Genomic DNA, 2,500 nt, shown 5'->3' on the forward strand with positions numbered 1-2,500 from the left:
TACGAGCAAACGACATAATTGGCTGGTGTAACGATGCTGCCAAACGACTCACTCTGGCTAACAATGACGAGAGCCAATTGCAGGTGTGTGTGTTTGTTTGTTTGTTTGTTTGTTTGTTTGTTTGTTTGTTTGTTTGTTTGGTATTTGTGTTAAATGGGATATATTTTTAAGGTTTTGTTTGTTTGTTTGTTTCTTTCTTCTTCTTCTTCTTCTTCTTCTTCTTCTTCTTCTTCTTCTTCTTCTTCTTTTTCTTCTTGTTCGTTTGTTTGTTTGTTTGTTTGTTTCTTTCTTTCTTCTTCTTCTTCTTCTTCTTCTTCTTCTTCTTCTTCTTCTTCTTCTTCTTCTTCTTCTTCTTCTTATCCTCCTCTCCTCCTTCTTTTCCTCTCATTCATTATCTTCACCCTAATCTTCCTCCTGCTCCTCCTCCTCCTCCTCCTCCTCCTCCTCCTCCTCCTCCTCCTCCTCCTCCTCCTCCTCCTCCTCCTCCTCCTCCTTCCCTTCAATCTAATCCTTTTCTCTTCCCCGCCACCACCACCACCACCACCACCACCACCACCGTCAGGCCCTGGAGGTGGAGATGGCGCAGAAGAAGAAGGAATTAGAAGCTCTTAATGAAAGTGGAGCGCTCCTTAGACGTTATCAGTATGCACAGATCCAGCCAGCCTTGACCCTGCTAAACATGAGGTGGTCAGAGGTCACAATGCAACTCAGGCACTACTCCAAGGCGACCCTGGAGAAGAAGGGCGTGCTGCAGGTCAGAAGGGGTGTTTTTGGGTGTTTTTTGGGGTGTTTTGGGGAGAAATTAGGTGTTTTTGGCTATTTTTAGGGAGAATTTAGTGTTTTTTGGGTATTTTAGGGAGAATTTAGTGTTTTTTGGGTATTTTAGGGAGTATTTAGTGTTTTTTTGGGTGTTTTAGGGAGAATTTAGTGTTTTTGGGGTGTTTTAGTGAGTATTTAGTGTTTTTTTGGGTATTTTAGGGAGAAATTAGGTGTTTTTTTGGGTGTTTTAGGGAGAATTTAGTGTTTTTTGGGTATTTTAGGGAGAAATTAGTGTTTTTTGGGTGTTTTAGGAAGAATTTAGTGTTTTTTTTGGGTGTTTTAGGGAGAAACTAGCAGTTTTTGGGATATTAAAGGGAGAATTTAGTGTTTTTGTGGATATTTTAGGGAGAAATTAGCAGTTTTTGGGATATTAAAGGGAGAATATAGTGTTTTTGGGGGTGTTTTAGGGAGAAATTAGGTGTTTTTTTGGGTATTTTAGGGAGAATTTAGGTGTTTTTTTTGACTTATTGCAACCACCATCACTACCCTACAGGAAAGCACCACCACCACCACCACCACCACCACCAGCAGCACAGCATCAGTGTCATCATCAGCCCTTCAGGCCACCATTGCTCAGCTGCGGGAGGGCGTCGCGGCCATGGCCAAGCAGCTGGGGGGGCCGGTCCTCACCTCCCCCACCCCCTACCATGATCTGAAGGCACAGGAGGAGGAGCTGAAGGTAACAGGAGGAGGAGGAGGAAGAGGAGGAGGAGGAGGAAGAAGAAGAAGAAGACTAATGATAATAAAACATAAAAAAAACAAAAATTATATTAAAAAAAAACTTATATTCTATTTAAATTCACCTTAATCCACTTAAATCCACCTTTATCCACCTCTAATCCACTTCTGACTCCACACAGAGGATCAGGGAACGTCTGGCCGAACTCAAGCCCCAGGTGGATGGCGTGGAGGAGGAACGGAGGGCCCTGGGGAGGCTAGGTGGAGGAGGGGTGGAAGACGAGGCCGTGCGGAGAGCTGGGGACAAGCTGAGGGAGGAGTGGGCACAGGTAGGTGGAAGAGGAGGAGGAGGAGAGTGGAGAAGATTATAAAACACATATACATCCACTCATCCACCTGCCAATCCACAGATACATCCACTACATGAAAATAATAGATTAAAATAGAAATATAAATCACATCCACTTGTCCACCTATCCACAGGTGAACCGCGGCCAGACGGAGCAGCACGCAAGGTGGCTAGACTGCTCCCAGAAGTGGATGAACCTACACAGGACGGTGGAGGAATTTTCAGCGTGGATGGAGGAGGCGGAGGGGCGGATGAGGGGGACCGCTGCCCAGGTGCTGGTGGAGGCCAAGGTCACACAGAAGGAGATGGAAAAACAGGTCACTCTTAAGCACAGGTGAGGTCGTTAGGTCGTTTGGTCGTTAGTTTGTTTGTTTGTTAAGTTTTAATGATTATCTGCCTCATCTTCCTCCTCCTCCTCCTCCTCCTCCTCCTCCTCCTCCTCCTCCTCCACAGACCCAGCCAGGCCCTGCAGACACTCAGCAAGGAGGTGGTGGAAGGGATGCAGGCGGAGGAGGGGCGGAAGCTGCAAGAGAGGGTGGATGGATTAATGAAGAGGTGGAAGGCGTTGTTGGTGGACTTGGCTGCCCGTCGGGAGAGGTGAGAGAGAGAGAGAGAGAGAGAGAGAGAGAGAGAGAGATAGAGAGATAATAATAA

General features: G+C 46.2%; 1 protein-coding gene across 1 annotated transcript in view; it reads left to right on the forward strand.

The window, feature by feature from the left end:
- The window catches only part of LOC135097766 (uncharacterized), a 74,858-nt gene that overhangs the window by 39,409 nt on the left and 32,949 nt on the right, over positions 1-2,500 (forward strand). The window contains exons 22-27 of the mRNA XM_063999792.1: positions 1-83; positions 563-754; positions 1,313-1,498; positions 1,680-1,826; positions 1,981-2,180; positions 2,300-2,443. The exon at positions 1-83 is cut by the window's left edge and continues 52 nt beyond it. Coding sequence (XP_063855862.1) covers positions 1-83; positions 563-754; positions 1,313-1,498; positions 1,680-1,826; positions 1,981-2,180; positions 2,300-2,443 — 952 coding nt within the window. The remainder of the gene's footprint in view (positions 84-562; positions 755-1,312; positions 1,499-1,679; positions 1,827-1,980; positions 2,181-2,299; positions 2,444-2,500) is intronic.

The sequence above is a fragment of the Scylla paramamosain genome, unplaced genomic scaffold, assembly GCF_035594125.1.
Source record: "Scylla paramamosain isolate STU-SP2022 unplaced genomic scaffold, ASM3559412v1 Contig31, whole genome shotgun sequence".
In the NCBI taxonomy this organism is placed as follows: Eukaryota; Metazoa; Arthropoda; class Malacostraca; order Decapoda; family Portunidae; genus Scylla; species Scylla paramamosain.